The sequence below is a fragment of the Schistocerca gregaria genome, chromosome 3 (genome assembly GCF_023897955.1).
Source record: "Schistocerca gregaria isolate iqSchGreg1 chromosome 3, iqSchGreg1.2, whole genome shotgun sequence".
In the NCBI taxonomy this organism is placed as follows: Eukaryota; Metazoa; Arthropoda; class Insecta; order Orthoptera; family Acrididae; genus Schistocerca; species Schistocerca gregaria.
Window position 1 is genome coordinate 928,630,925 of NC_064922.1, and position 16,452 is coordinate 928,647,376.

At 40.1% G+C, this 16,452-nt stretch overlaps 1 protein-coding gene across 11 annotated transcripts in view; it reads right to left on the minus strand.

Annotated features, from left to right (window-relative positions):
* Positions 1-575: 575 nt before the first annotated feature.
* LOC126355811 (atrophin-1-like) overlaps positions 576-16,452 on the minus strand; it is a 136,004-nt gene continuing 120,127 nt past the window's right edge. For all 11 annotated transcript variants that reach the window (XM_050006244.1, XM_050006238.1, XM_050006240.1 and 8 more), the window contains one exon: positions 576-5,408. In XM_050006244.1, coding sequence (XP_049862201.1) covers positions 4,356-5,408 — 1,053 coding nt within the window. In that variant the 3' untranslated portion in view covers positions 576-4,355. The remainder of the gene's footprint in view (positions 5,409-16,452) is intronic.

Genomic DNA, 16,452 nt, shown 5'->3' on the forward strand with positions numbered 1-16,452 from the left:
CGGTCTTCCATTGTACTGTTGGAGCTTTATCCATCACGACAGAATGGTATAGGCTATTGACCATTACTATTGCCAAATTTGCTGCAATATTTTGCAGCAGAACATTATCTTCACAGCTGGTGAACGTATTCTTGGACAAAAATTTTATTGCAGGAGTATTCAGAAGTTCTGGACTGTAGTTATTGGTGCAATGTAAACACAAAACGCTTTTTCATAATAGCTGCAGAAAAATTTCAATGCCATAAAATGCTATTTCACAATGAGAGCTGAAGAACGTAGTTGCATCCAATGTTTGACATATCGTGGTAGTTTATGCATGGTGTGGCACTTCACCAAGCGAAATGAGGTCGGGAAAGTCGTCTCGCCATTAGTGTTACCTGGACAATGGCATCATGTCCCCTCTGGCGAGCCAAACATCTAAAGTCGCAACTAATTTTAAATACACTGTAAGTAATTAAACTTCCAGCAATACAGTAGCATTGTTTCAGAATACACGTTTTTACCTGTTAGCATAATGCTCACTAATACAAACAACATAGTCAGTCATAACAGTGAGATCATAGACAAGATTTGATGAGCTTCATTTATTATATTCTGAAAAAGCTTTTTCACTTATCCCCATGTTTTGGGCCTGTTTGTTCATAGAGTTCAATAAAATCCCTTTCTTCATGTGAAACAAGAACTAAACTAATCAGCTACATTTCATTCCCGATCCTTTACAATCTTATTGATTAAATGGGAAAGCAGTGTTTCCTTCTTCATACTGAATTACCAAATATCATTTTTACACAACAAATACCTTCCAGACATACAATATTGACCCTCAAGCCTTCAAAGCAAGGGTCATGTATATTTACCATTGTTGAGAGTACTTTTATTGGTCCCATTGATTCTTCACTGCTTATAGGCAACATTTTTGATCTACTTAAAAAGATATTAAAAAAGAAATATTGTACTCTACAGTTATTTGCAATTTTCTTCACTGATATTTGATCTCCCAAAAATATATTTAACCAGATTTTATAGTCACAGCTATAGTATCCTCCAATCTTTTCTACATTTCCAAGAGATTAATTACAAGAGTGGCATTTCCATTAACATCACCACTGATATTAAGCAGACGTCAAACACACTACAGCTAAAACCAAAAACATAGTTTTTTCCCTGTGAGCTTTATTTTACCATCAGTTTACACATATAAATAACCATATATTTTACATATAGTACAATGAAAAAAATTAGTTTTATTTCTTACAGAAACAAGTATTACACATTCTGATCAATCAGCTGCTACATTACTTGCAACTGTAATTTAACATCTCAAATTTTGAGGTACAACTGGAGGTATGCTTAAAAAAATAAATAAACAATCACAGACAATTTAGTACCATGACAATGTCTGCATATGAGCTCTTTTATTGTGCTCTATGTTTTTACTATGCAAAGAGCATGAATTTATTGCACACATTTGTACTATAAATGACACAGAAATGGCATTTTATACTCAATACATTCAGCTGAACATTTTGCGACAATTATCGTAAGGTACTACTAAATTGCTCCAATATGCTTAGTGACTCACAGGCACTAGTTAGGTTTATCACTTTCATTAATATCCATTTGTTGTATACTTCACAGATGAAATTTTCAACAATCTTCATAAATGATTTAAGCTCTTTTCTTAGCCAAATTCCACACACCTAACAACAGCACCATTACTGGAAGGCTGGGGAGCTGGCTCAAAAATTTTTCTGTCATGGGCTTCACAGATTTGACTTTTTACATCACAAAATTTTATTTATTCTACTATACATAGTAACATCAATGACGACATTTCAGGACACATACAATATACTTTACACAGGTACTCGTAATGACAATACTCACACATACACAATGACAAAAACATGTTTCACTCACACTTTGCAGTTCAGATTTTAAATAAGTTAACCTTAACATTAACTCTGTCTTAGCATTTAGGCTTTTCATAACATACAAAAGGCACTAGTTTTAATCCATCTAGTTATTTCTTCTTTTATAGGATACTCACAGCCTTACTTAAGGTAAGATAGGGCTGAGAAGATCATAGTAGTGATTTAACTTTAATAATGTACAGTTATTAAGAGGCAATAACCTCATAAGCTTAATGTGGGTAGTGAAACACTATTTTGATAGGAAATAAGATGAAAAACAAAGTTAAAATTTCAACAGTGCTGTCTCTATGATCACCTCAGCCCTGATCAAGTTCTTATGATGTGTATCAGAACACACATCATTATTGTCAGCACAACAATGGCAATATTGCATGACTAGGTATCATTAAAATAATCCTGAGAATTCCTGTCCCATTATAATAATTTAGGCCGAAAAGTAATGTGAGGAGCCAAATATTTCTAATACAAAAGCTTGATGTGTAAATTGGATGTCGTACTGCAGAAGCACAATGCTGCACACTTTTCTCTGAAACTTTTGGCACCTATATACATTACTATTAAACTTTTGGCACCAGTCTACCACTGTCCATCACATAAAATATTTAGATGATCTAAGTATTCTTACACAACAGTAATAAAATCATTTTCATAAAACAATTTAATTTTTTACAGTTTGCTTTGCTTTTTTCCATTTCAGTAAGTCTGTCACAGGTGCACTGTTAATAGCCAACTAACTTAATTGCCATTAGTGTTAGTGCCAATTAAAATCATGCTAAAACTGAGTCAGAACTGGGGAAACTGAATAACTGTAGTTAAAACTGAGGACAGCAGTACTGTGAAGGAAATAACGATTATTCATTTAAACTTCACCTTAGACTTAGTATTAGGCTGGAGGCACAAAATGTGCAGATGCCGTAAACGAATTTGTTAATTTCAACAGTATATCAATAGGAACTTCCAGAACCTGCTGAATATTATCTTGAAATATGCAAATATAATAAATATAAAGAATAATTTGGCAATGACATTTGAGCAATGCTGGATGTTTTCTCCTTAAAGAAAGGGAAAAATCTGCGAACACAGAACACATGCTTTCAGTCATGAGCAAATTATCTGCACACCAGTCTCTATACGCAAGGGCAGCTCAACATAAACCAAAATTACACTAAAATATTTTTCACATTTCTCTCACTGTGTAACTCATAACTGCTGTGTGTTCACATGCTGCCACCGAGACAAATACAAGACTATTAGCAGTTGACACACAAGCTCTTACTAGTTTCAACAATGCAGTTCCTCAAGATTCTGAGTACAATCTCTACACTTCTCACATTATAAACAAATCTTTATGCTACACTAACACTGTCTTAGACCCAACGTCAGTCGATAAATCACATAATAATGTAACACTGATAATTGTTCTGTTACTCTGCTTTCATTTTTAAACGGATATTAGCGAAAATATTAGTTTAATGTTTTGGACTCTAATGTAATTGGTTATTGTTTTCCAGTCTTCGAATGTAGTTTCCCAGTGGAAGCACATATTTTCAAAAGAAAAATGACTTAGCAGAATATGTGGTGTCTTGCATGTCACTGTTGTCTGTATGTGACTTATGTCTTGTATATTACAGTGAGCTTGGGAAACTATAGGGACAACATCTCAAGGCCAGATAACATTACTCAACAAAAATTGTTTGGCATACAATATGTTTCACTTTCCAGAAGATTAACTTGCAAATTTCTATTGCAAGTTAAACACATTCAGGCAACATATTTTACTTTAAAAAAGCTATTTTAATTAAACTGTTTGTATATCCTCTTATAATTTAAATATAAATCTACTTCCACATGTACACACAATGCCTTTACATTCTACATATATACATAGGTACAATTATGTATATACATATACATTTACATTAATATAATATATTATTATATCTTGAATATTAACTACATATATTCATTTTTGCTGGCACTATCCAGCTGAACACAGTTCTGGCCACCAACACACACCACACACAGGCACACAAATATAACAGAATGAACAATTTTGCTATCACTTGTTTGTTTCAAATAAAGTTCTCTTCTCTTTGAAATTTTCCAAACATACTACTAAACATCAATCACCCAGAGAAATACATACATAAGTAAACTTATCAAACAAACACACAATTATCAAAACTAATATGCTAATTCATGTGCCTTGCTGTACAATATCACTTACTGGTTGCTCACAGTGCTGAAGAGCACAGCATCTCAGTGATGTTAATTCACTGAGGTTCAGCAAATTCACCTTCTATGACTTTATAGCAATATCCCCAGTAATCTTATTCCTTAAGCTATATACTAATCTATATTATCCAAGACAGGATCCTATATTAGAAATTGTTCACAGAAAAGGCAACTAATATTTATATCCTAGACTGTAAGAGCTTGTAGTTCACGACAGACTTCATGAGTTGAGTCTGCTGCCACAGCTGCAGCAGCTGTAATTACAGTTGTCTCAGATTCACAAGGTGACGAAGCCCGGACAGCAGTGCACGAGGGTGGTAATGATACAACTGCTGGGCCATCACCTCCAGCTCTATCATCAGGGCTTGATGAATTTGCAGGAGCAGGTAAACGAGCTGTGGCTGCTCCCGCCACCGTTGCTGCTGGTTTTGGACCACCACCTCCCCCGGCATAACGCCCACCATTATTCGGACCAGACTTGCGAGGTCCGTAGCGGCGTGGACCATCAGTGCCAGATGCTGACGTAGTTGACTGGAAGTATGCTGTCGCTGGACGAGGAGGCGCACCCTGGAACTGGTTTGAAGGGGTAGGAACAGGCTGAGGGAAGGGAGCCCGGGAACGAATGAGAGGTGAATATGGCAAGGGTGGTGGAGTATGAGCAGAGGGTGGGGACTGAGCCCGGCGATGTGCAGATGAACTTGCACCTGGCCCACGCCTACCAGCTGGAAACCCATACCGGGGTCCAGGTGGCCCAGCTCCTGCTGCAACACTGTTTGGGCGTATTGGTGTAGATGGTAGTGACGGAGGTTCTCGACGATACTGGGGGCGGCGCATACGGGGTTGCCTATAGGGTACAGGTGGGGCTGGCTGTGTACGTTGTTGCTGATGGTGGTGAGGATGGTTAAAGAAGACAGGTGTTCCATACATCACATGTGCCGAAGGGGTTGGTAACTGTCGAAACTGTGGGCCTAAACTACTATCATCACATGTCTGAAGAGGCACTATTGGTTGTGGCTGCTGCTGCTGCTGTTGTTGCTGTTGCTGTTGATGGTGATGATTGTGGTGATGGTGGTGCTGTTGCTGCAGTTTGAGTAAAGATACCACAGGGGGGGCTGAAGCAGGAGCTGGAGGCATGGGTGGGCAAGAGCCATCCTGTGAATGGGTCCCACTACAGTCACTATCGCGCTGCACACATCTTGTTTGGCCCACTTCAGATCGGCTGGAGCTGGAAGAACTATCCTACGAAATCCGGGCAGCTCATTACACTACTCTGAATATCACAATTTGCAAATGAGTATAAAGAAATGGATGTATATGGGCATTTTAAAGTAATCAAATTATTAGAAACAAAAAAATTGCAATGCCTGCAATACACAACACTACATTAAGAAATAACGCACATTAAATAACATTGAAAATTACACACACACATTACATATATATAAATCATTACATTAGTAAATATAATAGAGGGAAACATTCCACATGGGAAAAATATATCTAAAAACAAAGGTGATGTAACTTACCAAACGAAAGTGTTGGTCTGTTGATAGACACACAAACAAACACAAAATTCAAGCTTTCGCAACCCACGCTTACTTCATCAGGAAAGAGGGAAAGATGAAAGGATGTGGGTTTTAAGGAAAGTATCTGACTGGATCAGACTCTGAATGTGGCTCTCCAGCAGGGATACGACTTCCTAAAATCCTTCATGAAATCCTCCCCACTGCACCAAGAGTATCTTTCCGCCGTCCACCTAACCTCTCGATTCATCCCAATGAAATCCCCAAACCACTTTCCCTATCCTCTGACTCCTACCCTTGTAACCACCCACAGTGTAAAACCTGTGCCATGCACCCTCCTACCATCACCTACTCTAGTCCTGTAACCTGGAAGGTGTACACGATCAAAGGCAGAGCTACGTGTGAAAGCACCCATGTGATTTACCAACTGACCTGCCTACACTGTGAAGCTTTCTATGTGGGAATGACCAGCAACAAGCTGTCCATTCGCACGAATGGACACAGGCAAACAGTGTTTGTTGGTAATGAGAATCTCCCTGTGGCTAAACATGCCTTCATGCACGGCCAGCACATCTTGGCACAGTGTTAACCCGTCCGAGTTATCTGGAAACTTCCCACTAACACCAACCTATCAGAACTCCCTAGATGGGAACTTGCCCTTCAGTAAATCCTCTCTTCCCGTTACCCACCAGGCCTCAATCTCCGCTAATTTCAAGTTGCCGCCGCTCATACCTCACCCGTCATCAAAAACATCTTTGCCTCTGTACTTCCGCCTCGACTGACATCTCTGCCAAAACTCTTTGCCTTTACAAATGTCTACTTGTGTCTGTATATGTGCAGATGGGTGTGTGTGTGTGTGTGTGTGTGTCTATCAACATACTAACGCTTTTGTTTGGTAAGTTACATCATCTTTGTTTTAGTAACTTGACAGATAAACAAACCATGACTATAAAAACATACTAATTTCTGAAGGAATTTATACTGGAAGAAGAATATTTTACAAGCAGAAATGGGGGGACAGGTGTTTTTAGAAAGCTTAGTACATAATGCAAGCTTTCGGAAGGTTTAAATACTATGGAAACAAACTATTTTAGATTAATAAAATATCTAACCATTCAGTTTACAGATTGTGAAAATAATGACTCTAAAGTTATGCACGATTTATAATGATAAATATTAATGAAGCAATAGACTGCAACCAAAACACGCCTACTGCACTTAAAGGAAAAAAAGAGGTGCCACTACAGGAAGATTTTGCCAGACTGAACACTGTACATCTTGTGATTGATGAGCATATCGAAAGACTGAAAAACAAAGAAGCGTGTGCACGTTATTCAGGGGGGGGGGGGGGGGGGCATGAGCAATATAAATAAGCACAAGAAAATAACAAGTATAGAAAGGATAAAAGTAATTATGGAGGTAGGATAAGATGTGACCCATAGTGATGTGAAGAGACTGGAAAATGAGGGAGGCAGAAAATTAACAAATCTAACAATGAAAGAGGCAATTCAATTCATAAACTCTCTCTCTCTCTCTCTCTCTCTCTCTCTCTCTCTCTCTCTCTCTCTCTCTCTCTCTCTGTGTGTGTGTGTGTGTGTGTGTGTGTGTGTGTGTGTGTGTGTGTGTGTGTGTGTGTGTGTGTGTGTGTGTGTGGGGGGGGGGGGGGGGGGGGGGGGGCGCGTTCTGCACCACACTTGTTTTCCTGATTTGCCCCTGACAGCACTACCTTTATGAAGCAGATTCTTCAAATGAAACAAAAAAAAAAAACTTGCACAAAGCTTTGTGCAAGGGTATGGCACATTCAGTGTTGTTTCTAGTTAACTGTGGACCAACAACAGGCAGCCATGTAAGTGTCTATTTTCATATTGTTGGAACCCAACAAATGGATAAAGCTTTAAGGACTTTTCTCAGATGAGGAAAGCAAGCACTTTGTGATATGCAATGGCAACTTTTCTATGCAGGAGGGACTTTGCACTGAAAGCATTTCAAAGTAATACAGACGTAATAGATTGAGTATAAGGGTTCTTTTATCACTTGCAATGATGAAGCAAGGTTTCATCACTAGTAATCACTATTATAGCCTTCCGACGGTTCGTTACTAGTTTGTGTGTCTGCGTAAAAACCTCTATAGTGAGTCATCAACACCTCTGCCAATGTATCCTTCACTATTCAGTGAGCTTTCCTTATCAGGAGTTCAGCAAAAATGCTAGTCATTATACTGCTGACAAGTCAATTTGAAGAACAAAACTGCTAAGCACCATATAAGAAAGTCTTCACTGAGTCAGCTGCAACTTTTCTTCTGCATACAGAAATTTGCCACTAAAACTTCAAAATTAAATTAATTCACCTTCAAACTACACTAGTATTGAAAATAACTTTTGCTTGATTTGTCTCTGTCAGGTACCTCAGCTCAGTAAAACTAACCATTGCCACAGTACTGTACAGTATAGAAGGTAAGTGGAAGAAATGACACTTTTATTCAGAGACAATGATTACCCTGCAGCCACCGCGATTTATGATGGTTCCCTGAACATTACAAAAGACACATTTCTCAATAGGATGCTCTGCAATGTGCGCTCATGCTGGCCATGAAGTTAGTTAGGAGCTATTGTGGTATGGCATTCCATTCCTCCACCAGCACAATTGACAACTGCTGGATGATTGTTGGTGAACAAGTATATAATGCAGATTGACTCCCAAATGCATCTTACACATGCCTAATGGGATTTAGCCCTTTATAGGTTTGTGGCAATTTTTCAACATCACGTAGGGCACATTTTCTCACTGATTTACGTTGTGATTTAGTCCTTATGGTTCCAGCACATCAATGAGAACGTTTTGTGGTTGGAAAAATAGCCACAATACATTTCGCTAAGTTCTCAACAGATGGCAGGGGCACATTTGCTTGTGGTTGAAAAATCTACCATGTAATGCTGCCAACCGCGTCAGACATTTGTCACCTTTGTTACTTTAGAGGCAAGCATACTACTGTTGTTACATGTATTTTACCCATTGTAGTCATCCTCTGAAGTGCTGTCTTTGTAAAAGCATCAATAGTGCCTTGAAATCTGAAGTTAGTAATCTTCAAATAAACGATCTGCAATTACACTGTTGAGCAAGCTATTCTGCCGAAATACAGGGCTGTCTGCTTTTGTAAACTGTGACCCAGGAAGGTGGTGTCATTTTCATACATGCTTATTGATAAGTGAAATGTTGAAAGAACATCACAGAAATTGACATACAGCCAGTAACTTTTCTGCTGAGATGTTATTTTCAAGTTGTATGCTCATTTGGCATACTGCAGTACAGAGTTGGACATCCTACATTTTCTTCTGCTTGGTGTCAAGGCGATTTGCTTTGAAGTAATTCTTATTTACTAAATATCTATCGTAGCTGTTTGTACTATGTACTATAAGAGCATTCAACGTTTTTATGGTTATTATTTTCTTTTGTGGTCAATAATGGGTACATCATCGTAATTTCTTTTGTAGTGAAATGGCTAGACAAAGACTGAATGAAGCAGAGATACTGCACATTCTTGAAGATTCATGTTCTGATGTTTTTTCAGATGATTATGAGTATGGGGGTGAGAGAAATGCAGAAGAGTCACAGATTCATCCTGAACCCAGGGCCAATCAGTGCCTCCCTGATACAGTTCATCCTGTGCAGGGTGGCAATTCGACAGTGGAATTAGACTTCAATGACAGTACCTGTGATGAACATGAAGAACCTGCAGTTATTACTCAGCCTCCACATTCCTTGACTCATTCAGATAGTGACTCAGTGACTCAGAGACTTAAATCCCATCGAGCATGTGTAGGATGCATTGGGGAAACTTATTTCAACATGTTCGCATGCATCAACGACCATCCAGCAGTTTGTCAACTGTGATGGTGGAGGAATGGAATGCCCTACCAAATGATCTTACCAACCTCGTGGCCAGTAGGAGAGCATATTCCACAACATTCACTGGCATCTGTGATCAACACACACACAAATAAGAGCCACTAAAGCAGAATTACTGAACATGGTTTTCCAAAATGCCTTCACCAAAGAGGACGAAGTAAATATTCCAGAATCCATATGAAGAACTGCCAAGATGAGCAACTTAGATGCAAATATCCTCAGTGTAGCAAAGCACCTTGGTCACTTAATAAAGGCAACGCCTCCAATCCAGATTTTACATCAGTTAAAAGTTCCCATCAGAGTCTGCTGATACAATATCTCCATACTTAGTTATCATGTACAATCAGTTGCTAGTCTGAAGATCTGTATTTAAAGGCTGTAAAGTTGCACAAGTCACACCAACACTCAATAAAGGAAAACTGATATGGGTCTGTAATCCAGCAGATTACTCCAACATCGATTTCCAGTAGGATTTTGTAACATCTACTGTGTTCGAACATTATGAATTATCTACAAGAAAAATATTTTTTGACAAATAGCCACCATAGTTCAGACAATATTATTTTTGTGGAACAAAATTAGCCCTTTTTCTCATGGTGTAATGAGTGCTATTGACAGGGGATGTCAAATTGATAGCCTGAACCAGATCAGGTGTTTAGCATTTTGGGAAGCTAGGAATGTTCTAGAGGGAACATTCCAACCCTCTCCCTGCCTCCCACTTCTCTCCATCCCTCACCTGACCTCACCCTCACCATAACCTCACCCCAGCACTGTCACTGTGGACCAGGAAACAGCTGGCAATCAACTGAGCACTATGTACAGAAGCAGGGTGTGCACATGCGCATGTGCATGTTTCTCCTACAAGGTTGAAAAAGGGAAGTTCCATCTGAAAGATGACAAAGTTCTGTACATTTTGTTTCTGTCTTATCAATGATGTAGAGCTTCTGCCTTTGGGTGATTGGTCTCCTTTATTCCTCAATTGCAAACATATTTCTTTTCCATTGAAGTTATTTTTGTGTTTTTAATTTCTATGACTTTTCTGCACATCCTAGTAGAGTAATGCTTGGATTTGAATAAAACAACATTGCCTCAAGACCAAATTTGACACTACTACTACTACTACTACTACTACTACTACTACTACTGTCCCAGTGCAGAATCTTATACTGCTAATTTATCCATGTTTCCTGGATTGAAGTTACTCTTGTCCTCCTTAATCGGTGTCAACACTATCTTTAGTACCTATTTACATTTAGCTGCATATGCAAGGGATTTTATGTGCTATTGCTATGGCATCTAGTAGATACACATCCTTCCCAATGTTCAAATATTCATGCACCTTCCTTGTTGGTTTATAGACTGCTTCAATACAGCGTCATCTCAGCAGTTTGGTGATGTCATCTGTGACTGTTGTTACAAATGGGAGTAAAAGTTTCTCTTTCATTCTTTTTCACTAGGATCTCCAGACCTTTTAACATGCATTTATCTCTCTATTTATTTGAGTCAAGTTTCTTTTAAAACTTTGGGGATTAACAACAATACGGGAAGGACACTTTACTCACCACAGTAGTAGAGTTCTGATGGGACCTTTATCAGAAGTAGGAAAAACATACTCACAAAAGCACAACACACACACACACACACACACACACACACACACGCTGAGACCTAGCTATAGTGCGTACTGGGGTTAGGTGATGAGGCACAGAGAAGGGGGAAAGGATTTTGTTCATGTGTCGTGAGGATAGTATATGTGCATAGTACTGATAGTACTGGAGTGGGAGCAGGGGAGGAGCTACACAGGTGGAGGGCAGGCACTAGTGAAACTGAGACCGGGTGGTGGTGGTGGTGGTGGTGGTGGTGGTGGTGGTGGTGGGGGCGGACAGTGGGGTACAGGAATGAAGTATATGTTGCAGAGTGTGTCCTCATCTGCACATCTCAGAAAACCTGGTGTGGGTGGGATGAAACTAGATGGCACAAGAGGTTGTGAAGCAGTCATCAAAGTGAAGCACATTGTGTTGGGCAGAATGCTGGTGTCTCACAGTTTTTCAGTGGAGATTTAAATGGACAGACAGCTTGTTATTCATCGTCCTCACACAGGATACAGCACAATAGTTGCAGCTCAGATGGGGCAGGAGATTCCTGTGGCAGGACTGGAGTAGGTAGTATGGGAGACACCTTTCATCTAGCTCTACTGCAGGAGGATATTGCACAGGTTAAGTGGGTTGCAGAATACCACTGTGGAAGAGGTGTGGAGGATAGTGGGATGTTATTTCTCATTTCAGGGCACAATGAGAGGCAGCTGAAATCCTGTCAGAGAACGATGTTCAGTTCTTCCAATCCTGGGTGGTACCGAGTCATGAGATGAGTGCTCCTTTGTGGATGGACAATGGGTATGTGGTATATGGTAAGTGACCTGTGTATGCAAGGTACAGAAGGTATGTTTCTAGACAAGATTGGGAGGTTAATTTCTGTCTGTTAAAGCCTCAGTGACACTCTTGGTATATTTGGAGGGGGACTGCTTCCCACTGCAGATTCGATGACCACAGTTGGTTAGCCTGTATGGAGAAGACTGCTCGGTATGGAATGGGTGACAGTTGTCAAACTCAAGGTATTATTGGTGGTCATAGTTATCATCACGATAAATGGCATTCGAGTTTAGGCTTGTTCTGTACATCTACATCACTCATTATCTGACAACCACGAGCTTTCAGTAGTGTTCTTACCACTTTGCTATGGATGGTGTATACAATGCGAGCATGAAACATGATGGTAATGAGTTGTTTAGTGAATTTTTATTCCATTTGTTGCGAATTGTCACTGCTGATCTTGGTGGTAAGCAACAAGTCCAGTATACACTTTCCTCGAGTGCAGGGCACATGTTTGCCCTTAACACTACCTTAACTTCGAACAGGCAACAAGCAATCCCCGTTCACGTATTGAATTGTGCTAACTGCAATCATTCCTGAATCAGAGTATAGTAGGTTGGACTTATAAGGATGTAGTATTGGTTCATCCTCGATATGGTCAGCATCAAGAAGGTTGGCTTGTTGGACAAAGAAGGATAAGATGAAACAAACTGGGGGGGGGGGGGGGGGGGTGGGAGGGGGGGTGGTCCTGAAGGAATGTGGACAGGATGTCCTCACCCTCAGTTCAGATGATGAAGCTGCCAGCAATGACTCTGAACTATGTGAGGAGTTTGTAATTCTGTGTGGTTAGGAAGAACTCCTCTAGAAGACTCAATCAACAGGTTAGCATTGAATGGTGCTACGTAGTTGCTGTACCAAGGAATGAAGTTGTAGGTTTGGAATCAATTGGTCACTGGGAAAGGCAGTGTCTAATAGCAGCAAGTCCGTGGGTGTATTAGGGATGCCAGTGTAGACAGAGGCAGCATTGGCAGTGGCATGCCAGTTAGTAAAGCAACAGTAACTGTGGAGAGAGTGTGAATGAAATGGTTGCTGTCTCTCTCCCACCTACTCTCCACAGCTCCTGTTCCTTTACCATCTGGCATGTCACTGTCAATCCTACCTCCCCCAAGCAGATGGCCTTGCAACTATAGAACACTGTCTTTCCTAATGCCCTACTGACTGACCTCCTTCCTGGGGACTATGACCAATTATACCCTCACCCACAATTACTTTTTTTTATGGCATCACCTACAATACCCCCATGGTACACCAATGGGTACATGCATGCCACCATCCTGCCCTCTAGAGAATTCTTCTGCACCATCCATAATTCCAAACCCCTCACCCAGTTCAGATTCACTGATACCATCTTTGTGATCTGAGGTGAGGATGACAACACCCTATCCCCTTCTCCCCTATTTGTTTCGCCTGGTCCTCCTCAGCCCAACAACACAACTTCCTGGCTATCCACCATCTCAAGAATGTCTACATCACCACCTCCATCTACATCAAACCTACCAACCATCAATATCATTTTCACTTAGACAGCTGTCACCCATTTCAAATCAATAAGTCTCTTTCCATACTGCCTAGCCACCCATGGACATTGCATATATAGTGACAATAAGTCCCTATCCAAATACACCAAGGCTCTCACTGAGGCCTTTAGAGACTGAACCCTCCCAACCTTGTCCAGAAACACGTTTCCTACGCCTTTTCTACGTCATTTATCATCCCCACGACTCACTGTGTCCTGAAATGACGACTAATATCTGTACCCTCCCACAGTGGTATTCTGCCACCCTGAACCTGCGCAACATCTTTGTCTGCCCCTTTCTACCCATTTTCCTAACACCCTACCTCATGACACACACTCCTGCAATAGACCTAAATGCAAGATGTGTCTTGAGCATCCTGCTACTACCACCTATTCCAGTCCTGCCACAGGAATCTCCTATCCCACCAAATAAGACCACCTGTAAAACCAGCCAACTGCTCTGCCAACTAAGCTGCAACCACTATGCTGCATTTTACATGGGCATGATAATAAGCTGTCTGTGCACCTAAACGGCCACCACCAAAATGTGGGCAATAGGCACCTGGACCACCTAGTTGCTAAGCATGCCACCAAATACAACGTGCTTCACTTTAATGACAGCTTCACTGCCTGCACCATCTGGTTTCTTCCCACCAACACCAGTTTTTCTTAAACATGCAGGTGGGAATTCTTCCTACACCTTTCTTTCAGTCCCTGAACTCTCCCTGGGCTCTGACTTCATTAGTCCCTGCCCATCCCCTTCCATGCTCCCACTCCAGAAATATATATTCCTTCTACCCTGCCAATGCACCTACATAGACTTTCCTATTCTCTACCTCCACCTCTACCTACCCTCCATAGCACAGCCTCCCAACAATGCACCTAGTAGTCCTATCCTGTATCCATCACATTCCTGCATGCTGCCATTTGAGTGTTTAGCATCTTCCCCCACCCCACCCCCACCATCCCTCCCCTCCCCTTCCACTCCCCATGCTGCTTCTGTACCCCACCGTCCACAACACTTAAATCACTGCTCAGTCAGGTTTTTGTATGGGAGTTATGCTTTTGTGAATCTATCAGAGTTTTCTGCTTCTGATGAAGGACTGTTTGAAAACTGAGTATTTCCAGCATTTTATTTTTTGTGACTGTCTGTGACTCAATATCTTGTTTATGTGATGAGTAGTAACCTATCCCTTATACATTGTTGTCCCTTCTGATAGTAGCTGTTAACAATCAAGCTCTTTCTCCCAGTATTATTGCTTACAGCTCAAGCCACTAATGTTTTTCCTGCATGACTGATTACATTTCTTGTAAACATATCTATTAATTTGACTAGGCATTCTGTGGACTTTGTGCTTTTGAAATTTGAGCTCTTTTCTCTTTCCCCATAGGAAATTTTATATTAGAATTAACATCATTCAGAAAATTTATTCATTGAGAGATTCATGCTCTCCATGATGTTATAAAACAAAAGTATTATCAACAACCAAAACCAATAACGTGTTTTTTTTTTTCTCTCTCTCTCTCTCTCTTTTTTTAGTCTGAAAAGCTGTTTCTTCAAATTTTTCAATACAGAAATTTCCCAATACTGCACTGAGTGGTTTCCTATAGCCACACCCTCCTTTCATTACATGATCTTATGGAGAACATGAACACTCAGAATTTATACATTTCCTGAATGTTATGAATTCTAATATAAAGTTTACTATGGAAAAAGAGAAACAAGGCCACATTCTATTTTATAATGTAAAGCTACTAAAAAGATACAATGGAACTTTCGGGAACAAAGTTTACAAAAAAACTCACTCACATGGATAGCATCTTTACAAAGTTCTATCACCATTACACGTAGAAGAGATGAGCGATCGAAATATTAGTGTACCACTGGTGAACCACAGCACATGGAGCAAGAGTTTGATCATTTAATAGCTACTTTCAGAAGAAATGGTTACTCTGATAAAGAAATTAACAGGTTACTACATCCTAAAAGATCTGGAGCTTCTAGCAAAAAAAGAATGAATTATAGGAAAAGTTTTCTTCGCACACTTAAAAGCAGTCACAAATCACATCAGCAGAGTACTAAGAAGATTTTTGACACTCTTTAAACCCACAAGAAAGGTGCATGAATATTTTAACACTGCCTACCAGTTGCCATGCCAGTACACAAAATCACTTGCACAAGCAGCTAAGTGTACATAGTAACTAAGCAGCAGCATTAACACTTAACTTAAGGAGCAGAAGATCAATTATAGTCTGGGAAATATGGATAAATTGGCACCAGGCAAATGTCAAATTTGAACTTCTGACACTGTGGTTTTATGCAAATCCACTCATTATTATACTAGTGTGTACAGAGAAGACATGGAAATTCAAAGCCTCAGCAACAACTTTAACAGAAAAGGAAAAGGGTTGAAATTTGACAAATTGGTGGCCTTAGTGCTATACAAAACACTGGCAACTCTTCCCTCTAAAAGCTTCAAAACACAAGTCAGTGCAACTCCATATCTTAATAAGCAATATGACAATGTGACTGAATGACAGTTGCATGTGTATATGTAGACATTTCAGCTTGCTAAGCTTGTTTAAGTTTGAGACTGCTACCTGAGTGCAGCCTCTGATGATGCCTCGAGCATCAGGAACCACAACATTAGGCACTGAAATATGCTTTTGATCACAGTCTCATGGACTAAAAAAAACTACAAAAGAACCTGTTTGTGTCCGTACTATGTCAGTATTGCTCCAGTCCCCATATAAAGTCTACTTGCACAAAATGTGTTCCATGAATACTCTATTAAAAAACAAACTTGCATATGCTTTGCCATACCAGTAAGAATTGTCACCACCTTTGTTGGTTAATTTTTATTTCATTGGGAAGAGCAAATGCTTTGCACTAAACACGCGATCTAGTG